This window comes from Chelmon rostratus, chromosome 14 (assembly GCF_017976325.1).
Source record: "Chelmon rostratus isolate fCheRos1 chromosome 14, fCheRos1.pri, whole genome shotgun sequence".
In the NCBI taxonomy this organism is placed as follows: Eukaryota; Metazoa; Chordata; class Actinopteri; order Chaetodontiformes; family Chaetodontidae; genus Chelmon; species Chelmon rostratus.
This window is the reverse complement of record NC_055671.1, coordinates 10191360-10212086: the sequence shown is the minus strand read 5'-3', so window position 1 is coordinate 10212086 and position 20727 is coordinate 10191360. Positions and strand designations below refer to the sequence as shown.

The 20727-nt window shown below is 43.3% G+C and overlaps 1 protein-coding gene across 2 annotated transcripts; it reads left to right on the top strand.

Annotated features, from left to right (window-relative positions):
• Positions 1 to 764: 764 nt before the first annotated feature.
• On the top strand, positions 765 to 20440 carry c2cd2l (c2cd2 like). Of its 2 annotated transcripts, XM_041952164.1 has the most exons (16): positions 765 to 1023; positions 1344 to 1787; positions 11881 to 11976; positions 12228 to 12347; positions 12853 to 12957; positions 13610 to 13723; positions 14056 to 14155; positions 14243 to 14375; positions 15260 to 15324; positions 15576 to 15697; positions 16185 to 16356; positions 16464 to 16556; positions 16882 to 17015; positions 17601 to 17814; positions 18371 to 18574; positions 18698 to 20440. In XM_041952164.1, the coding sequence occupies exons 2-16, from the start codon at positions 1428 to 1430 to the stop codon at positions 18739 to 18741; spliced, it is 2076 nt and encodes a 691-aa protein (XP_041808098.1). In that variant the 5' UTR covers positions 765 to 1023; positions 1344 to 1427; the 3' UTR covers positions 18742 to 20440. The 2 variants fall into 2 exon arrangements, with proteins under 2 accessions (XP_041808098.1, XP_041808097.1); XM_041952163.1 differs by having other exon boundaries at positions 18371 to 20440.
• The last annotated feature ends 287 nt before the right edge of the window (positions 20441 to 20727 follow it).

Genomic DNA, 20727 nt, shown 5'->3' with positions numbered 1-20727 from the left:
GTGATATCAAAAGTGAAAGTACATACAAAAAAATGCCCCATCGCTCAGAGTAATGATACCATCTTCACATATTAGTTGGGTGAAGTGGAGCACTGGAAACTATATTGAGTAGTTTAATATCAACTCATGATCTGTTTCGTGCAGAAAAGCTTAAATTGAAGAGTAATTAGTAATACTAGTCAGGTAAGTTTAAATGGAAATATAGTGCAGTAGAAGTATAAAGTTCCTTTAAAATGCAACATCCCCAAGTGAAGTGCAAATATCTGAAACATAACATTGACATGATTACAAGATCATTTAATGCCCCTGTTGATATGGTTTTAAACTGGTGAAAATCCACAAACATATTGGCAATAAAGTCAGAATCAGAATCAAGTTTACAACCAAGTAGTTTCACACATACAGAGAATTTGCCTATTAGGTGCATTACAATAAGCATATATATATATATATATATATATATATATATATATATATATATATATATATATATATATATATATATATATATATATATATATACACACACACACACACACACAGCACAGTATAATTCACCATATAAAGTGTCAATACATGCAGTGTGCAGACATAATAGTGCAAAGCATGTCCGTTAATGCAACGCATTGTGTCACGTGTGGGGGCCGCCTCGGTGAGCGCTTTTATTCTGAAGCTTCTACATTTCACTTCCTCTTTGCTGCTGCGGTCCTCCGCTGCAGCGCCCCCTGTGGGCCGCTGCCGTTGTTTATCAGCTCGTCATTGTGGAGAGGTGACGGAGGCGTAGGGATCCGACCGGCGGAGATTTGAAAGCCGCCGGAGGCTGCGACGCGCTCGCAGTGCAGGACGCTTGCTTTCGAGTCGCGGGTGACAGCGGACCGACTCCGGGCGACACACCGCGGGTGACTCGGAGATGGGACGCGCACGTTTGTCGTTGGCAGCGCCGCACATCGCCACGGAGCCAGCTTCACGTTACCTCGCTGTCGATGACCTGCAGCCCGCTGCTCGGACCGTCTGAGTTGAACGGTAGGTTGGGATGGAGCTGCTGTCTCCTGTCGGAGTTTGCTCCGATAAACTGCGCTGCAGCCTCTCTGCTAGCGCAGGATTCATTGTCAGGTATCTACGCAGTTTTAATGCATGGGCTTCTGCTTCACATGCACACACATGCACACACATGCACACACACACACACACACACACACACACACACACACACACACAAACGTGATGATAACAAGCAAGTTAATGCGCTCATAGCCACCAGCTCTGTTTCCCTAAACGTATTCCTCAGTTATAAGTTGTGAGTGTGAAACAAGACGACTGACGCTGACCGCTGCCTCTCGCAGGCTAAAGGGAGCTGACCTGCCCTGACTGACAGCCCTGATATTTCCATCTGGACCTGGTGGTATGAGAGGCTCCGGGAGACGGTGATGGAGCTCCGGGAGTTGGGCTGGCTGTGTCTGGTGGCTCTCTTCCTGGCCTCCTTGCTCATCGTGCTGGGATGGCTGCTTCAGTACTCGCTGACCCTGCTGCGGCTGCGGAGAGCCAGGAGGACGGCCGAGCGGGACGAGGGAGACCCAGCCTGGCTGCAGCTCTCCCTGATGCAGCCCCACCAGAGCTGGGCAGGGAGCGTGTGGAGATTCCTGCTGAAGCTCCGCCCGGGCTGGGATGGAGGATCTGAGGCTGGGGTCAAAGGCTTGCTGACCTCCCTGTTCTCCTTCAAGTCCTTCAGGGAGCACTGGCAGAGAGCCTGGGTCAAAGCTCTGAACGAGCAAGCCTGCAGGCATGGGGTAAGTTGTTCATCTGAGGTCTGAGGAGGCGTAGCTCATCATATTGCAAAGGAGGTGCTGAATAAACACAGTGTCAGCGTGAAGAGCACACCTGAAGTTATTCCACTGAGCATAAATAGTTAAGCAGGGGGTGATGCGGTTGGCGTGCCCGTGTGTGCTGGAAGTGTGTGTAGGCAGGTAGGTGGAGGTGTGGGAGTTGGAGTGTCTAATCTGTTGGAGAATGGGGGGCTGAGCCTTGCGTAACAGCTCTGAATCAATGCACAGAGGAGCAGAGAGGCAAGACCAGTCAGCGTAGCCTCAGTGTGAACACCCACACCTGGTAAAAATAGTCCGGTACCCCGGCCTGTGGGGGGAAATGGATGTGTTCGACCACGGCGGGAGGAGAACAGAGGAGCGGTTCTCTCACCTCTCGCAGCTCACGGAGCAAACTTAATCAAATCGTAAAGTTGGTCATTTGGCACGCGAGAGAGGCTTATCATGAGTACGTTCCTAAAGGTCTTCCTCCTTTTCAATTGTTCATTTGATCTGTGAATCAAAGTCTGCTACACAGTCAGATGTTTCCTATGAGCACTACCCCCCACTCAGGAACTGCGTGTGTGTGTGTTGACTGAGGGATGAGTTTGGCGGGGAGTTCAAAGGGGTCAGATCAGCCCTTAAACATCACTCGATTCCGATTCATAAAAGGTCACCCCCACCTCGGCTGATTGAAAGCCGCCCCTCAGATGTTCAAGTTAACACTTTGGGGAAGCGCTCATTCAGGGTCCAGAGTTTAAGACAGACAGGGGGGTACTGAAATGTGACTTTGTTCCCCTCATTAGAATAATAGTCTTCATTTATCCACATTCAGTTATTGTGTTGTAAAGATACCATCACTGTGTGTTGTCTTTTTGCAAAATTCTGCTCTCTAAATTAGCAATTCTGAGCAAATCGCAATTAAAAAGTGTGTTTTGTGCTTTATATCTGATGGAATACATATCAGTGGAACATGGTTAATAGCATTAAAATTTACTTCACTTCTAACTGTGATAGTTACACTCAACTATCTGCTGTTTTTGCTGATGTTCATTAAATATGAAGAGACAACCATCTGTAGTTGAGGGCAAAAGCTAGGGTTAGAGGAGCTCACAGAGCTCTGCAGCCGCTCCATGTTTGTGTTCCTTCGTGTCAGAGGTCAGTGAGCAGAGCAGCACAATTCTTTGAAGCTGCTCCTCTTTGATGCATGGTGGTAAATTGCAGTGTGCCAGCTTAGTTATCTTAGTGGCTTAATTTGTTGATCCGTTGTGACCTTCGTGGCTCTCAGTTACCAAGAAACTACACAACATTATTGTGAACCTTGGGTGAGCTTTGGAGCGTTTAATGGGAGTTAGTTTTGTGTAGTTTCCAGTTAAGTTCTTCATTGGTCATATAAAGAACGGTATTTGACACCTCGCCGGTCGTGACAATCATGGAAAATGACCTTTGGCAGCACTAAAGAGGTGCGTTTAGAAATTGCTTGTGTTTTTTGTCCATAGGGTTGTCCGTAGGTCCGGTTCTACGATGGCTGCATGACCTTTGGGCTTATTAAATGCTTTTAAATCCCAGTGGGTACAGGCCTTTTCCTCGGCAGCGATAAGGCGTATGCTGTTTATTAAAAGATAATTCTCCAGACTTAGTTAATCGCACCAGCGGAGGAGGATGCCGAGACAAGCTGTCCATGTCTGTGTGTCCATGTGGTGTTTAGTTTGTGAAGTGAGAGCGCGAGCCAAAGCTTCCCCAGCTCACCCATCACAATGAAATATCTGCTAGTCATTGTGTCTGCGCGCAGAGGGATCTGTTATTGTAAATGTGTCTGGGACGCATGCAAATCACCGGTGACTTCGTTTGTTAACAAAACTTTCAGCGTGATACTGAGATTATAAATTCCAAACACGCCTTGTCAAATAGAAATACCTCAAGGACTCAGTCTGGGACTGATTGAGGACTGCCATAATGTCCTTTTAAAATCAGACAGGTGCATCAAATGTGAAAGTCACTGTTTGTGACACGTTGCAATGGCCGGTCATCTCTGGCCTTTTGTCTGCGTTGTTCAGACTCACGGTTGTGACTTAGTTCTGGCTTTTCACCTCCTCCCTGGAAGCCCGACAGGAAAAACCTGCTGTGAGGGTTAGTGGCGAGTATTAAGTGGCCACGAGCGAGTCCCGTCGCATTCTTTGCCTCTCACATACAGTAAGCACCTGTCGCCTGCCAGGCACGTTGCTGTGGCCACTTCGAAAACAGACACTGGAGCAACCCGAAGACTCGCGTTCTCCTCTAACCTGCATTTCATTAATCGCGTTTCTACAAAAACATGAGCTTCCCCCGGAGGAACGCAGCGCGATGAAGATACGGCTTCAGTGTCATCATGTGGGGATTAGCACGAATCCTTTATAGCATTAACCTAAGTACTTCTGCGGCATTTAAGATTGATGCTGACAGAGGTCTTTAAATAATTATGTTGAAATTTATCCAAATAAAGGCAAGTTGAATGGGGCCGCATGGAAGGTTGGCACTATAAACTAGATTCAGTGAAACCCTTTTCCTCTGCAGGCCCCGTTGTGTTTGCTCAAGCATTAGATTATACTGTTTTAATTATTTATTTATTATTAATGTAATGCTTTTTTAATCAATTATTTCAAATTTTTTTCTTTTGCCAGAGCCAAAAGAATAAAGACTTGAAACTCTGTAGCAGAAAAACTTTATTCTAAAACTGCTCACTGTACATGAAAACTGGTGCAAATATCAATCTGTATCCTCCAAGAAATAATAATAGATAATAATAAAAATGATATAGAGCTGAATCAATAGGTAGATGAACAGAAAATTAACTCTTTTGATAATCAATTAATCGCCTCTGGTTTTGATGAGCCCGCAGCCAATTAGCTTAGCACAAAGAATGGAAATTAACCTGTTAATCTTTGTTTAATCCATACAAATCCAAGTGTGAGGACATTTCTTGGCTGGGAGAAGTGACTTTCTGGTGTTCCTGGTCACCATCAGCCGGACTCCATGTTGATGTTTTAATCTAACTCCCAGCAGGAAAGGCAATAAGCATATTCCCCAAAACGTCAATCTATTCCTATGATCGAGAAAATGATCGTCCTATTAATCAATCATGATAATAATCTTTAGTTGCAGCCCTATTTGTATCTGGTCCTCATCAATAAACAATAAATTAACATTATGCAATTTTCTAATTGGTTGTAGAAACCAATTAATCAATTTGAAAGTCCCTCTGGTTCAAGTCCAGCTATTAGACAGAAGCCCCTCCTCATGTTGAACCACCAATATTAGATTCAGTTCATCAGCGTGTTTTACAGTCGTCCATGTGCACATATACAGAATACTGTGAGGAGATATAACTGTCACAGATTTTACCAGCCTGTTTATTCACTGTATTTATGTCTTTCATATCTCTAAGTATCAGACCATCGGAGGCAATGTAAGAAGCCAGTGAGGGGAGCGGAAATCCAGTGTGGACTTTTGCATTCATGCGGTTAATTGCATACATTTCTCAGGAGATTTCTCAGAAAATGTATTATATCACCATATCTTGCTATAAAATCATGATATTGTGATATATAGCCCAGCACTGCTGAGAATCTGTGGGCTCAGGGTGTGTGTGCTCGTGCGCAGTATATCATTGTTATCAGTAACTGTATCCAACGACCTCATGTCTCCTTCACATGTAAGACAACACCTCACATTATCAGAATGTAAACACTGAGCATGGCTCTTGTTAGTACTTACGGCTGTCGAGCTAGCACGTTAGCATTGGGACACTTTGGCTGCACTTTCTCTGCTATTCTTTGTGCAACTGGGTCGCTATAGCTTTAGCAACAAAGCCCCGTGGAAGACTGCAGTCATGTGCAATGAGTGCACAGGCAGAGTGAGTGCAGGTAGGCAGGTACGAAGGTGGACAGGCAGGTAGGCCATCCAATCATTTCATGCTGAATTAATTATTGGATTTTTGTAGGAATGTGAAGAGAATTTCAACAAATCTGACAAATATTCAGTCAGTCGTCACTTTTTTGCTCCCACATGAGCTGTGGTAAAACATTTCGCAAAGTCTTTGCTAGATTCTGAGTTTTCCAGTTCGCTGCAGCATCTTATATAGACAGTTGACGCTTAATTAACAAATGAAGTGGGAAAGGAGCTCATATGATATGCAGACTGCTAATGTGGCCTGTCACCTAAGTGTTTTAAGACTGGGTCTCTCTTAAGATCACTGTGACATGACATTCTTTTCAGGACCCTGTTTTTTGCACAGATGACATATGCTATTATATCCCAGTCACCCAGTGAGTGTGACCTGTATTTTGGTGACGATCATCATAGAGGAACAAAGTCACGACTAGACAAAAACTGCTTGAGGGTCTGTGTTTGTTTGTAAAGCTGTAAGTCTGCGCTCGATGCCATATAGCGATTTAGATTATTATGAAGGTTGCATAAGTGCCAGTGGGCCACTGTCTGCAGTTTTGAATAGCACTCATTTCAGAAGTCTGATTCGGCTGCTCTCATCGATATTCTGTTCACTGCAGCAGACGGTGACGTAAGCCAGGAACCCTCCAATGCTGACGTGGGACCCTGTAAACACTGCTAGCTTACAGAGCGGCTCATGCTGTCTCACTAATTTTGAGTGCCGTCAGTATGCTGTGCCCTCGCAGCGGAGGGAGACCCCGGGGGGAGACCTGACCCTGACCCCTGAAGTCCAGCATTCAAAACAACAAGACGAGGCTAAAACATGCTCCAGGGGCCTGAATCCTGACAGGGAGGTTGGGAGCTGTTACGTAAATACAGTGAACAGCAGCAAATGGCAGACGTTAAATCATCATTGTTTGGGTTTGTAGAGACAAGAGACAAGGTTTCAGTGACAGTTGCCTGTTTGACTTCGAGTTTTGTGTTTGTATCTCCACTACTTGAAGGCGAGAGACTCGGATGGCCTTTCTTAAGATTTAGATCAGAGGAGACAGTTGCAGCCACGGGGTGAAAAGCACTGGCCATGTGTTGCAGCTGGGTTCTTGACATATCTGAAGATGTGTCAAGTCTACCTCCAGTGGAATGATGATGACTTGTGTTGTTGCCAAGAAGACCCCCTTTCTCACTCTACCTGTGGCCCTGTAGTCCAGGGATTTGGCCTGAAGCCTTATTGCCGCTGGTTATATGCTGCAGTGTCAACAGGAGGACGCCCTCTTGCTGCATGAACACACACATACATACATCCATACACACTTTATTGAGTACAGGCAAGCATGATAATGATCTAGCTGTCCAAAGCTTGTCCAAAGGTTAATATGCCAGAGGAAGAGGAAGAGACACGCGAATCTGTTCAGCAGCATAAAAAGCACATCCTGCACCTTTGGACAGTACTAATCCCACGATGCAGCTTGTTGCATGACTCAGTTGTTTATCCAGGAAAATGTGTGTCTGCTGAAGTATTACTGCGGAAGCCTCTGGATATAATCTTGCCTTGGCAGGAGCACTTGATATGGAGCTACTCAGATGTCCCCGGCTGGATTAGTCTGTGGAGGAGGCTTGGAGGACTGGATGGGTTGGCTTCCTCAGACCTGCAGATCATAGTAGCTTCACCACTGTGTGTGTGTGTGTGTGTGTGTGTGTGTGCGTGCGTGCGTGTGTGTGCGTGCACGCATCTGCAGCTGACACATGATGCCAGGCCGTCGTCACTGGGTTCAGTGGGTGCGAGAGGAAGACTAATAGAGCATACGAGTGTGCATCTGCAGGGAAGGAAGCTCCCTGTCCATTCAAGATGTGCAATTATAAAGAGGCTGGTGATTAGCTTTAGGCCACAGTTCACTTCTTCCCTCTCTGACTGTGAACTGCCGGTAGATGATTAATGCCCTGTGATTTTGCTCAAGTAGATTTCCTCTCAACGACAGGGGACGTTAAGCACTCAGCGCTCATTTGCAGGAAGCTAACCTCAGTCACAGCAGCTGATGAAATTCAAATTCGCCAGCCAGTTTTACTTGGAACGGCCACATTTTACTTTGATGTTACAATCTCTGTGTGCTGAGGTTTTCATCTGTACGGCGGCTCCTTTGACTCAGCAGTTAAATACAGACACATATTAGGCATTATTCTAATATAATATACCACCTGAAGTTGTGAAGTGGAACTAAATCCTCTGTGTTTAATATAGAAGTCTTGCAGTCTTGTTCCATCTTGTTGTAATTTTAATGAAAGTATTTAGTAGTTTTATGTGTAGACCAGCAATTAGTTGAAATGCTATAATAATTAAAAATATAAAATCAATTGAAATTCACATACCTACTCAGAATCCGTGTAAATTCAGCAGTGCATAATTAATGGCTGATGCGTTTATAGATTTCAGCAGAGACACTGAGACCTGGTATTAAAATGCACTCTAATGCGTACGTTGTCGTTGTCCGGATAAGGAAAAACCCCATGTTAATGCGAGGTGTAAATGCATCATGACGGGATCTGCCGGACCACACCTGGAGGTCGTCCAGCTTTAGTTGGATCTCAGGCAGGTGTTACATGCTGGCATCCATGAACAACATGACACTGATACAAGCATAACATACAGGTAGAACTAGTGAGAAGGCTGACAGAGACGCCTCTAATTAATGATTAAATGTCTATTCTGTGTCATGAAAGCACCAAAAAATGTGTTATTCAACAGGACTGCAGGAAAAATGAAAGCAACATGAGTGGGAAATGAATGAAAGGCCACACATTGGTACTGCAGCACGCCAGGATGAGCTGATGCAATATTTTTGATACATAAAGGAATAACTTAATGTATTTCATTTGCGGAATTTACAAAGGGGGGAAATAGGAAAGAGTTTGTCATAGTTGTTAAAGTTTCCCCTAAATCACAAAACGCAGAAAACTGAATTTTTTTTAAGGGAGTCTGGGGCTGATTTACCGCCACTTTAAATGACTTACATGTAGGTTTTACTCTGGAGGACAGAGATCTGATCTCTGTGAGGATGGCAAGAACACATTAAAAATACCAGGTGCAAATGCAAAGGTAAGACTGGATCCATCATATGGATAACGGATCTGGACAGAGATCCTATTTTAATACCAAAAGTCTGCAGTCATTCAGATGTGTTAACATCAGCACGCTAACATGCTCACAATGAATGACACTGCTACCTTGTTGAAATTTGCAGGTCCCGTTTACCAAGTTCACCATTTTTTTTTAGTGTACTAGCATGCTAACATTGCCAATGAATGTTGTCATCCCTCAAGCCACACTGCAAGCATGGGTTAAAAAAAGAAAAAAAAGGGCCTGATGTGCATTATTTTGTCATGCTATCAAACCAGTTCGTTTGTGGTTGAGGGCTAAAACGTTCACAATTTCAATTTAAATTCCAAACCATTAATGTTAGATATTTCGTTTTTTTGAAAGTTAAAAAAACACCAAAAAAACAATACAACATGAGAATGAGCTTTTTCTGCACCACAAAGTTTGTCCCATTTTGTAGCCTGAACCTCAGACACTCGCTATGAAAGAAAAAGGCAGGAAAGGAAGATGAGGGTCAACAAAAGCCACAGGGGGAGTGTATTTCTGGTTGACCCACATGCTTTTGAGAGGCATTCAGCCAGCCAGACCCAAAGGGGCCAATGCTGACAAACCTGAAGTGACACCATGGATGTCCTCAGGAACCGTCTCTCTCCAGAAATACCGTCCACATACAGTTGAACAGTGGTGGTTCACGAGAACAAATTTGTGGTTTTGCTCCTAGTTTTGCCCTCTTCATGACAAACTGAGCTCTGTGGCCTCTGCCAGGAGGATACACAACACCACAGAGCACCAGATGGCTACCTCAGAAGCCAAAAAGTCTGCGTAAACTCCCTTTGAAGGCATAGAAAAACATGAACATGCGACCAGGTAGATATTCTAGGCTTTACCTCAAAGATTGAAATTAGTAAATAATATTATAATATTTTCCAACCGTATTTAATTTCAGGGACATGATAGACCTGAAAGCTGCGTGATGATTGTACCATTCTGACCAAACCTCAAAGCATGTACACCTCTAGCACTGTGGTAAACCCCAGATCATACGATGCTGGCGTTCTAGTTCATCCCAGAAAGTGATTCTTTACAGGAAATTATATCAGCAGCCCCTGGCAGAAACAACAAAGCCTGAATATCTGATGACACAGCCGGCTCACAGGCATGCAAGACTTTGATTGGCGAGCCTGTGCTGCTGCGTGTCCTGAAGTCATTCGCAAAAATATAAAGCTGTCCGTTTCTTTTTGTCATGGATTAGCATGCTTGACGTGGAAAGCACACATCTGTGCCATGACTTGTCATCAGTTGAGATATGGACTTGAGGGTTTTTTATATAAGCGCATATAAGAGCAACATTGCTGGTTTGATTCCTGCGACAGACATTTATGGATGTCGTAGCTGTAGACTGTGTATAAAGTACACATGTTGAATTATTTGTATACATGCACATATGTATTTATATGCAGTTTGTGGTCATACCCCACTTTCTCTCCCCATATTTCCCATTTGTATCAACACTATCAGATTTCTAATTAAGTGCAGAAATAATCATGTAAAAATGTTATTTTGCTCTGAAGATGCTCATTTATGCTGACTGTAGGTGTCCCAAACATCGCTGACATTTAGAATTATTTTCTCACAACATTGTTCCGACTCTAATTAGTCTCATTGCAAAGATGCCAGCGGGGCTTTGACTGCAGCGAAAAACAAAAAAACCTTGAGCTTTGCACATCTACAAGGCACACACAATCAGAAGCTCGTGATTAGCGGGTTTATCTAAAGTGCTCGCAATCTGAAACACATCACATCGTATTTGTTCTGCACTTTGGATGTAATGAACGGTTGGGTGACCAAGCAGTTTTAGAGGCTCCAGCCAACCGGAGTAAACACAGCCGGTTGTACGCTGCCGTCATGTGAATGCGGTGTTGGGTCCAGGGAAACTACGTAAGCTTGCAGTATTGCACTTGGCTTCCCGCCCTCCTGGCTAGAACACGGACACACACACACACACACACACACACACACACAGAGCAAACTTTGTTATATCATCCTCCCACCTCTGCCCCGCCTCCGCTGTTGTGTTTGATAGAGATTGGACTTGGAACTAGAGGAACATATGCCCTGACAATAGGGGATTTGTTTTCTCTCACTCGCATCTCCTGAGCCAGTTAAAGCCGTCTATTGAAACAGATCCTCTGGCACACTCAGGCTGTGATAGTAGGCCACTGTTGTAGCCACCGTTCTGGTGAATCTTTTCTTACCAACACTAATTCCTCTTGTTACGGACGTCGTCCAAGTCCGACGCCTGTACAGTAAAAGCTGCCATGCTGTGGGCATGACTAAGCGTTGACTGATGCAGCTTTGATAATGGAGGCTGTTATGAGGCTGAAGGACAGTGTGCTCTCAGCAGTCTGATGGAGAGAGGGAATCCACCACTTCTACATTATTACAGAAGCTCATGTCGACTTGAACGCACTCCTTTCCACCCTTTAGTCAGACATATGTTGTCTTTTTTTTGCCAGTATCTTCAGGCACTGTTCGTCTGAGTGCACAAACCCCCAGTGCTGCCTGGACTTAACCTCGTGTTTGATGGCGACGTGGTCATTACAGCCATACTCATTACAAGAGTCTGTTCATCGATTCATGTAAATACTCTGCACCAGATTTAACAGTGTCACCTTGTAATGTTGAGCCTTCGGCATATGAAAATAATCGCACCTTAATACTGTTGATTCAATCACAAAACTCGCCTTAAGGAACATTTCTGTTCCTGCAAAAGACTGTGGGCTGCTGTATGTTGTAAGGTTGCTTTTTAAGGGTGGCATTGTATGTGAATGATGTGATCGGGACCATGTGTGAGTGATCATCCAATCACAGAACAAAGATCAATGCACTTCTGACGCCAAACATGCTTAAAATTCCTGACACACTAACGAAGGATGCAGACGGGCTGTGACTAACTGATAACCAGCTGCATTAAAAGCTGCATCACTGCAGTACAAAACCTTTCATGTCTCCTCGTTCTCTTATGTAATATTTAGGACATTTGTTCTCTTCCTCTGCCTCCTCCAGAGCTCCATCCAGATCACTTTTGACAGCAGTCTCCAGCTGGACGCCGCCTCTGCCATAGATAGCGTGACCTGCGCTGACCAATCGGCACACCGAATGGTAGGTAATGTTTGTGGTCGATGTTCGTTGCAGCTGCAGCACATGCAGGGATTAGCGTCTAAAGCAGGCATCTTGAGTCAGCCACCCAGTACATTTTAATTGGAGCAACACATGACAAAAAATCCTGGACTGAATTTCTGTGTCAAATCAAGTGAGATTCAGATGAAGACGTGGATTTTCGTTGGCAAAGGGGAGGTTAGTGTTCTACAATTGCAGTAATGGTCTCCTGTCAACCTCTTCTTGCTTGACAGGTTCTGCACTGTAAATGTTGGGTGGACACGGTGACTTTTCCTGTGACAGTCACCCAGCAGTCACCCGCTGCCGTTTCCATGGACACCTATCAGATCACTATAGCACCTACGGTGACAAAGGTACAAAAGCACACCTGGATTTTTGCACATTTGAGGGCCGCCCACTAAAACAAATGAATCGTTTGCATTGTTTATTCAAATATGTAAATTGACATGAGAGATCACATGCAGTCCTTCCATCACTGCCATCGTCACTAAATGTGGAATCTTGGTATATTGTACACGTTATTAGACTCAATAGCCGCTGTCTTATTTCAGTAATGCAACCATTCATCAAAACTACTACTACTTTTCCCATAAACCCCGTTGCCTCCTGTCCCAAGGATGGCTGTTTTCTCTCTTTCTTTAAGGCTAATCATGTTGCAAGTGATTTTCCATCTGCATGTCGCACAGTCCACCATCGGGCATTTTTATTGTTGCCCCTTTACAGCATTTTCTGTGGCATAAAATAACCCTGCCACATATTACCTGGTGTTTCATAATGTAAAATGTAATAAATGAAAATGTAGCTACTTTAACTTCATTTCTGCTGTCTGCCCTTGCTACCCCTGTCTGTGTCCATCAGGTGGTGGTGTGTCTGGAGGAGGTGGAGGACGAGGGGCTGCTGATGTCCTGGACTCTTTCCAAGCAGCCATCATTCGCTCTGACCGTGTCTCCCTGCAAGAGACAGGTCTGAGACATGACGTGTGATACTGAGACCACTAATATATGTCGGCCTCGTGCAGTCAGCCGAGGCCTCAGTTCTGAGGCTGTTTACAAAGTGAAAGGTTGCATGCATTCAAAAAAGGAAACACATTATGCAAATGTCTTTCTGAGACTGACTTCATAAATCTCAGTCAACATGTGATGTTTTGCATGTGAGTCACTTTCCGGCCCATTAATCTCATCGTGAGTCATGAAGGAAAATGCCGCTCTTGAATATCGTTGCATAAATGTGCTTGTCGTTTAATTCATTTTGTCTGAGACGACAACAATGTCAATAAATTAAGGAAAAAACAAATATTGAGCTCATGCATGAAATTGCTTTCATTACTGAAGACAGCTCTCATGGATACGCCCTCAATATGAAAACAAGAATATAAAAGTCTTTAGTTTGATGTTTTGTTGTCAAGGCAAATGTAGCTGTGAAATATTGGCATTTAGATTAAAACAGCAATAAGCAATTCCATTCTCTTTGTTCCTCTTGGATATTATCAGAAGTAGGAATAAACATTTATTTATAGCCCCACTTTGTGTCTATTATTGAGTTTGTGAAGCTCCCCTGCTGCAACACATATTGGTTTGTCATCAGAGAGGAGTCAGTTGCTTCTTTGTCTTCTCAGGGCACTGAGGGCGAGGCAGACCTGGACATGATCAAAGGACTGATAGAGGATACTCTGTTCAGCACTCAGCCAGCCATGGTCCTCAACCTCAAGACTTGTGTGTCCAGTCCTTTGGTGAGAAATGTGTGTTTTTTTCCTTTGCAGCAGTAAGACAAACAAAAAGGACTGAAATAAATAAGCTGCTATGACTGGAGGCTGCATGATAGATCCTGGCCTTAATCTGAATGAGGCCACACTCTTGATCTAGCGTTTGCTGTGGGTTTATCTGTTAACTCCCTTACTGTGTTTGATATTGCCCTAATTGCCCTGCTTATTATTTATTAATCATACAGAGAGACTCAAGTATTTTACAAACCTCATTGCTGCAAGACAGCATAACTCCAGAGTTGACTTACTGTCATACTATACTGATTTTACTGTTGTACCTGCTTTCTGCACACTCTCAGGCCTCCATGGACCATCTATCGGTGGGACTGAACCCCATCCCCCAGAGCATCTTGGTGAGACGACTACTGCTCCGGCAGCTCAGGGCGACCTTAAGTAAAGGTCAGATATTTTCTCTCAGCGTCAGATCATTTCCCACCAGCTTCCTGCTGATTGCTGAGATCTCACTGTGTCGCTGTGTGTTTGCAGGTCAGTGGTCTAGATCAGGGGAGCTGTGCTGTGTCCTGAGCCTGGACCAACCCTCCACAGAGAGGACAACCCGCTTCCTGTCTGTGCCCAGCAACGCCAACGCCCCACTGGAATGGAGTGAAGAAATTACTCTGTAAGACGGCAGCTGCAGTGCCAAAGCTGCTGTTAATGTGTCATGATTGTGTATGTTCATGCCAACATTAAAGGCCCTGAAAATGTCTGTTCTCAAACAGCTTCAGGTGCTTAGTTGGGAAAAGTAAATGGTGTGGGTGGTGTCATGACTTCTGTGCACTAATCAGGATTTAGCAATATTTGAATCAGAATCTGATAGAAGTTGGTGCGTTTTTTCGGCACTGTCAACTGTGTAGGACGAAATCTGTTGTAGAAGAAAACTTCACTCTGGTTCCAAGTTAAAGCTTCAGAAGAAAGCAGATGTTATGAAGAGCTTTTCACAGTGTTCACAGCAGTAATTAAATCTCTTCTGAAGGTCAACATTCAACATTATCACATCAAGTCTAACCCAAAACAATGGGTTGCGGGTTAGGCTAAGCTAATTCTCTGAGGAAGGAAAAGAGGCATTGAAACTGCCATTGAATTTCTGCACAGTTGCCGATAAAGATCATATTATGTATCTGCATTATTGCTATTTCTGTCAGAGCTTAATGTTGCCATAACCCTAAAGGCACGACTGTTATTTAATCATTATTTTATGCCTTTATTGGATTAGCCTGCTGCCTGCATGGATTTATGCAGACCAAAGTGACGGATTTTATTCATTAAAGTTGATTTTATTTTTTAAAAAGACTGATGTATTTAATCCGATGAATCACTTTATTGAAATTGAGGATTTTGTTTGAGGATTTAAAGAAGTTTTTAGGTGATGACAGACATTCAAAGCTTTGCTGGGAAACCTCAATAGAAGCTTTGAATGAAACAAATTGACATTTGGTACAGCCCAAGTATTGTTGCGTAGCGTGGGTCCACTCTCATTCTAACGCAGTTGTTTCCTGTCTGAAGGGAGCTGGGCCTGGAAACCAAAGAGCTGAGAGTAAGACTCCTGGAGCGGAACGGGAAAAGGGAACGTAAGGCATTTCTTGACAGCAATTTACTATTGGCTGCTGTTCAGAAACCTGATCAACAGTAATGTTTCGACTGCTTAAGCAAAATCATCTATGTCCAGAATGCACTGCTGGCATGCTCACTGGAATAGTCTTTGTTAGCGTTTTTGGGATGTACAGCATGTCAGATGCTGCTGTCGTGGCCTCACAACATTTAAGGTAGAGCTTTCATGCTGTTTTTATAAAGACTTTCTTTTTGGTTAAAATCTGGATAGAATTCCTGCCCGGCCACGCCTCCATCATCCTGGACCCCCGGTGCAAAGTTCCTACTGGACAACACGTACTGTCAATAAGCCCCGGCCACGGCTTGGCACCAAATGCTACCATTACAGCAGAGGTGAGCAACAAGATGCAGCACATTTCTGTAAAAAATGATGGAAAACTCTCAAAGCCATTCTCATGCTATGAAGTGTGCAGTTACATCACACTTCATTATCTAACATCAGGCAAGCTGGAATGAAACAAAGATTCACAACAAAAGGAGCGGGAGTGTTGTATAACAGCTGATACATTGTCATGCCTGACTTCAGGCAACTTGTTGCCATTTTTTTTCCCTTTTTTCCATCTACATATTTCTTCAGAGACAGCCTAAACATCTGCTTTACCTCTGCAGGCTGACATTTCATGTGGATACATCCCCTGCTGTCCTGCAACTCTCCTGCACTCTCATGCATACACTCATTAGTCATCTGAAATTGTCCTTGCAGGTCCTGATGTCAGTGCCCACCTTTTTAATGAAGTGCACTCTTTCTAATGAAGTTCCCGTCTCTTCACATTCGATTTGCGAATTGAAAAGTTCATTTATTGTTTTTTGACTCCTCCAGCTGCTGTATTTGGAAACAGAGGAGCCTCGCAGCGCCCACAATGCTTTGCCACTTCGCTCCTCACTCACACCCACCAAGAAAGTTGATGTGGACCGAACCATCATGCCGGATGGAACCATCGTCACCACTGTCACAACCGTCCAGTCTCGACTCAAACTGGAACGCAGTCCAGGTAAACATACAGAGTGAAGTACTGTGCCAGGTTAGGCGTGCAATGAGGGATAAAGGAATGTTGCGATAACATTTACAATGACTTAAAATAGTTGTCGTGTCTCTCAGGTGAATCTCCTTTGCGTTCGCCGTCCAAAGTGGAGGTGACTGAGAAGAAACCCACCGTCCTGTCAGATGGCAGAGGCAGTCCCAACTCCAGCAGTGAGTTCAAAGGCCAGACGTTGTTTTACATAACAGATGCAAAGTAGGTAAGCAGCGAGCTGCAGTGTAACACGAGATGAGAGGGATGCTCTTTTCAGTATGCATCATGCACTCTCTGTGCAGGCTCTCCTGTGCAAAACCTTAAAGTTTTACATCAGGTTCACACAAGGACACGGCTTGCCCTTACAAAGCAGACTAGCCAAAAAATCTGATAAACACAGCAACATTTGGCACATTTAACTGTGTACTATATGATTTCTTTAAATAACATTTTTTTTAGTTTGATACAAGAGCTACAGACAGTATTTGTGTTTTTGTTGCTCAGAGAGCAGCCGCCTCTCCAACGGCCTGGATCCTGTTGCAGAGACGGCCATTCGGCAGCTGACGGAGTCCGCCTCCAAAGTAGCTCGGAAGACACCGACAAAGAGGAGCACGCTGATCATCTCGGGCGTGTCGAAGGTCAGACCACGGAAACTGTGTTAAACGTAGTCTCTTGTTGAATTTGCGCCCGCACAGGCAAAACAGAACAGAGGCAACAAAGCGAATTGTCTGCCAGGAAACTTATTTCAGTGCAGTTGATCTGCAGGCTTCATTTCTCAGTAGGATGTTAGCGACGTGCACAGCTATGTCTGTAAATGAAATCAATATTTTTGTTTTTTGATGATTGACTTTTAAGGAGTCTGAAGTACAATGACATGGAGCCAGGCACAATGACTCTGATCTAAATTTAGTTTTAGTCCACAGTCCCCCCATTGGACCACTTTATGCTGGAATGTCAGTCTTCTGTCCTGATTTTAGCCACAAAGCCTTTAGAAATTTATTCAGTTCACGAGCTTGACACCTGACACTAAGGTCACTGGAATGTGCAGGTGTCATGATGTGCATGTGTAAGACTGATGGCTGATTATATGCAGATTTTATTTTGTGTATTTTAAAATAACAGTTGTAGCAAGTGTTCACACTTCTGTAACTCTTCCCATGTCCAATATAAGCCCTTAATTGATTGTGCTAAAATTTGTAAAAGGAACATCTACTACTCCCCAGGTCCCGCTCTCAGAGGATGACTGTGTGTTATCGAGCGGCTACGCTGCAGCCATGGACGCAGCCATGCATGGCAACCATTACGGCTCAGGGCATCAACAGGACCCGGATGAAACCACACCCTCCGATGTGTCGGAGCGTCCATCTGTGGACGATGTGGAATCAGATACTGGTTCCACTGGTGCCTTGGAAACCCGCAGCCTCAAGGACCATAAAGGTAGCACGGTGGTCATATTTTGCTGCTTGGTGTAATGTCTTGTGCTAATTGTAAAAGAACAATATTCAGAAATTCAAACATTGTTTTTGCAAATTGTTTTATTGCATGTTGCCACTTCTCTTGTCAGTGAAGCATGCATTTTAAGTTTGTGAGGTTTTTAACCTTTTTATTTACATCTTCATAACTCACTGCTGTTCAATTAAGCAGTACAGTATATTTCACATGCAAGCAAATCTTTTATATCCTTACATAACATCAAAACTTCAGTAGAGCAGTGAGTGATTCACAGGCCATACAACATGGCTGACTGTAAAGGGCTGCTAGTGCCCTCTGGAGGCCATCGTGCAGCAGACACCCAACAGACCAAAGTGGTTTAGAATGAGTCAGTGCTAAATTCAATTTGCATATCAATTAGATAAGGGAGCTTTCTCCTGAAAATAGTGCATTAATTCAGAAAACTAACATTTGGGTGACCAGTGTTTTTCAACAAGGTTTCAATTCTGTAATTATGGATTGCCACTTAAATACATGAATACATTCTGTCTGCTTCCTCCAGTGGGCTTTCTACAGAGTGGGTCGAAGCTGTTGTTCCGCAGAAGGCATCGAGAGAAGGAGTCCTGCCTCAGCCAATCCCACGAAGACATCTCCAACATGGGCAATAACTTCGCCGCTGCCGCTGCTAGCAGCCGTAAGAAGTCTGGCAGCTTCTCCCGCCGTCTCATCAAGCGCTTCTCTTTCCGCTCGTCAGGCAAATCAAAAGGTAAAGCCGCCGCTACCAACGGAGGAGCGAGCTCACTGGATAACTGATCACCACTGTTAGGGTTGGACATGGGCCATCCTGACTTTGACAGGATTGTTCTAACGTCTCAGTTATTATTTTCAGAAGAACAACTAAACCTTGCAAGAGTCCAGTCTTTGACAGGCTGAACACCCCAGGCGGGCTGTCACCTGTACAACTTCATAGGAGGATACCTCTGGGAGGGCTTTTTCCTCTGGAGAGAAAAAACAGCACCTTCAGGACAGAAGTCATGTTTCATCATGTCACTGATGTTAAAATGTGATTATGAAGTCTGTTTCTCATCTTATTATGAAGGAGAAATGTGCTGCTGGGTGAGAAGAAGGTAATAGTTAAAATGAAATGTCTTGTGCCCTGTTTGAACACACACTATAAGTGGAGTGTTTGATTGTGACTGATGGTGGAAATGCTCTGAAACTATTTATTATTGATAGAAATTGCCAGTATGATGCTATTGGTTGCACTTTGGACTTGAAAGTTTTTTAAATATTCTGGGTTGTATAAAGGTAATTTATAATTATGTGGTTCTCATGAAACAAGTGCTATTTACCCCCCCCCCCCCAAAAAAAAAAAAAAAAGCATTCATCATAGTTTCATCACCTTGTAAAATAGAGACATGCTGTGTGTTCTCCCATGCAAATGTAATTTTAAGCACATAGTTTAAGTAAGTTAATACAAATCAGTCTTAAACTAGCTGTAAAGTCCATTCATAATTGCTTATACATTGGTTTTAGAATGTTGTTCAATGTCGTATCTTGTATAAGACGCAGTAAATATAACATATTTATTGTACTTTTGTTTTATAAAGGTACTTTCTGTGGAATATCATGATGTATTTCAGTTTGCTTTTGGAACCTCAACCAGCCAGGATCTCAAGCAGGCTTTTCAAGCTGGACAATGAGCTTAAACTTTTTTTAATTCTGACATTTTTCTGTCAATTAAAAAAACAAAACAAAAAAAACCCAAAATCCCAAAACCTCTCAGTTTCTGCTCTCCTCTTGCCTCTGTTGACAAAAACACATTTTCGAGACCTCATTTGATGCTTATATGGACTTGTCATGATTGCAATAACTTTCATTACTGTGCAACAAGACTGCATATATTGTGCGAAATGCCTCACTTGGGTTGCAGGCGAAATCATTTGCTGGAAATGCTGTGATCAGCTCATAATCATAAGCTAAACATAGCAAAACCTATATATGAGTCTCACATGAATATCAACAGTTCTGTAGTTTAGATTGGAAAATAAATGGAACTTGGAGGTCTCAAGAAGTGTTCAGAGATGCTCTGATGAGGCATTGCGAGCAACAGGATCGTCTAAGTTATGACGAGGTGATGGGTAAAGAGGATACACTCAGGGCTGGAAGTGAATATGAGTGAAACCTGCTGCGTCCTTCAAAGGCAAACAGCACCAGTATGTAAAAATGTACATACATTTCTGGACATTTGTGTTTTGTCAGAGAAAATGAAATATCTTTTAACTGATTGCATTAATTACGGGACTTCAGAACAACCAAATTAAATGATTTGGATTGAATTTTCAGGTTTGTTCGCATCAATAAAAGGATAGCTATTAAAATGGACGACAGAAGTGGAGCCACCGCTATCAAAAGAACTCTGATGGACACATACATGTGCCTCACAAAACTATAACCAAGTCAAAATGCTGAAGAAATGAACAAAGCTACTTCATTGTCTAAAGGCACATTATATATAATATATATGGCTGGAATGTGAAACAGAAAGCAGCTGCAAAATTTAAGATATGTATGATTTCTGTTATATTTGAAATGTTTAACTTATTGCAAATAAATTATTTTTGAAGCATCACTTACAAGTCTGTACCTGACTTTTAATTGTACCGCAGCAACTTTATTTGCTGTTTTTTTTTGGAGGAAAATGCAATATGTCTGTGTAGAGTTACTCAGGTTAAAGTGACCCCACATCGTCAGTGTTTAAAAGGCAGCAAAATTACTTCTTTGTATGTCTGCTCTTAATTTCACTTGTGGTCGTGAGTCTATTTTTTTTTTTCCTGTGGCTCTTTCCAAGCTTTCATTATTCTCACAGGCCAGCTGTAACGTTACTCATGAGATACATAACATGTTTAAGTGATCGGA

Coding starts and splice junctions, on each gene's coding strand:
- c2cd2l (XM_041952163.1), top strand. CDS start 1,428: ATGGAGCTCCGGGAGTTGGGCTGGCTGTGTCTGGTGGCTCTCTTCCTG. Junction 12,958..13,609: donor TGTCTCCCTGCAAGAGACAG/GTCTGAGACATG, acceptor TTGTCTTCTCAG/GGCACTGAGGGCGAGGCAGA. Junction 16,557..16,881: donor AGGCAGTCCCAACTCCAGCA/GTGAGTTCAAAG, acceptor TTTGTTGCTCAG/AGAGCAGCCGCCTCTCCAAC.